This window comes from Arachis ipaensis, chromosome B09, assembly GCF_000816755.2.
Source record: "Arachis ipaensis cultivar K30076 chromosome B09, Araip1.1, whole genome shotgun sequence".
Taxonomy (NCBI): Eukaryota; Viridiplantae; Streptophyta; class Magnoliopsida; order Fabales; family Fabaceae; genus Arachis; species Arachis ipaensis.
The window spans coordinates 10,877,576-10,878,592 of NC_029793.2; the positions used below are offsets into that span (position 1 = coordinate 10,877,576).

Consider the following 1,017-nt stretch of genomic DNA (forward strand, 5'->3'; position numbering starts at 1 on the left):
TGAAATTCAAAATTAAGGCCCCTTTGCATTGATGTTTGCAGATGGGAACTCACTTTAAGAAGGCAATATTTGATGAGCAATTACAAGTGAGGCTTGTTGGTTGGGCACAGAAGGCAAAGAAGAAAGGACCAAGACCTGAAAGTTCTCACAACGGTTCTTCAACCGCCGCTAATAATAATGGAGTTCAGCTTGGCTCAATTTTCAGGAGGGCTTCAGCATCTCCCCCAGAAGACCATGCCAATTCCATTGTCCCAATCTAAACACAGCATGCCTCCAATAATTAATAGTAATTAAAAGGATATAAAAAAGAAATCAGATTTTTAATATGTACATTTAGTGTTGTTAATGGTTTTGTTTTCGTTAATAAAATTTTGTGCTTTTATATTCTTAAATGAGAAATGCTTATAAATGTGTTTCTAAAATATCTACGACCACTCTTTATAAATATTATCGATAATAATAATAATGAATTATCGCAAATGTTTGTGGCGAATTTTTTTATATAATATTTTTTCTAAGACACTTGTTAAAAAAAATCTAAAAAAACAACACATATCTTCACAATAGAGCTAGAGGGCAGCAATAAAGTAAAAGAATATTGGCACAAGAAAATGTAATTAATTGAATTAGTGGTTGATTGTATTTTAATTTATTATATTAGATTTTATAATGATTGCGTTAATTTTTTTTCAAAAAATAAAGCTTAATATTCACTTATATATGTGGATATTTGCCTCTGACGAAAAAAATAAATAAAGATCTATGATGAAAATAGAATAAAAACAAAAGATATTTTACTAAATAAAAATCGAAGACGAAAGAGATTCTTGGAATTCCATTGTTATTTTTACGGAAGTGAATTTTTTTCAGTAAAAAAAATTGGATGGTATTTAGTGTTTAATTTTATTTTTTATTATTTTCTTTTTTTTTTAAATTTTAATTTCACTTATAAAATTAAAAATGAGAGATCATATTTTATTCTGTCAAGTGTTAAAAAAACTGGAAAGAATTTATTTT

The 1,017-nt window shown here is 26.9% G+C and overlaps 1 protein-coding gene across 1 annotated transcript in view; it reads left to right on the plus strand.

Annotated features, from left to right (window-relative positions):
* Positions 1-491, plus strand: part of LOC107619121 (MLO-like protein 1) — a 7,576-nt gene extending 7,085 nt beyond the window's left edge. The window contains exon 13 of the mRNA XM_016321343.2: positions 42-491. Coding sequence (XP_016176829.1) covers positions 42-260 — 219 coding nt within the window. The 3' untranslated portion in view covers positions 261-491. The remainder of the gene's footprint in view (positions 1-41) is intronic.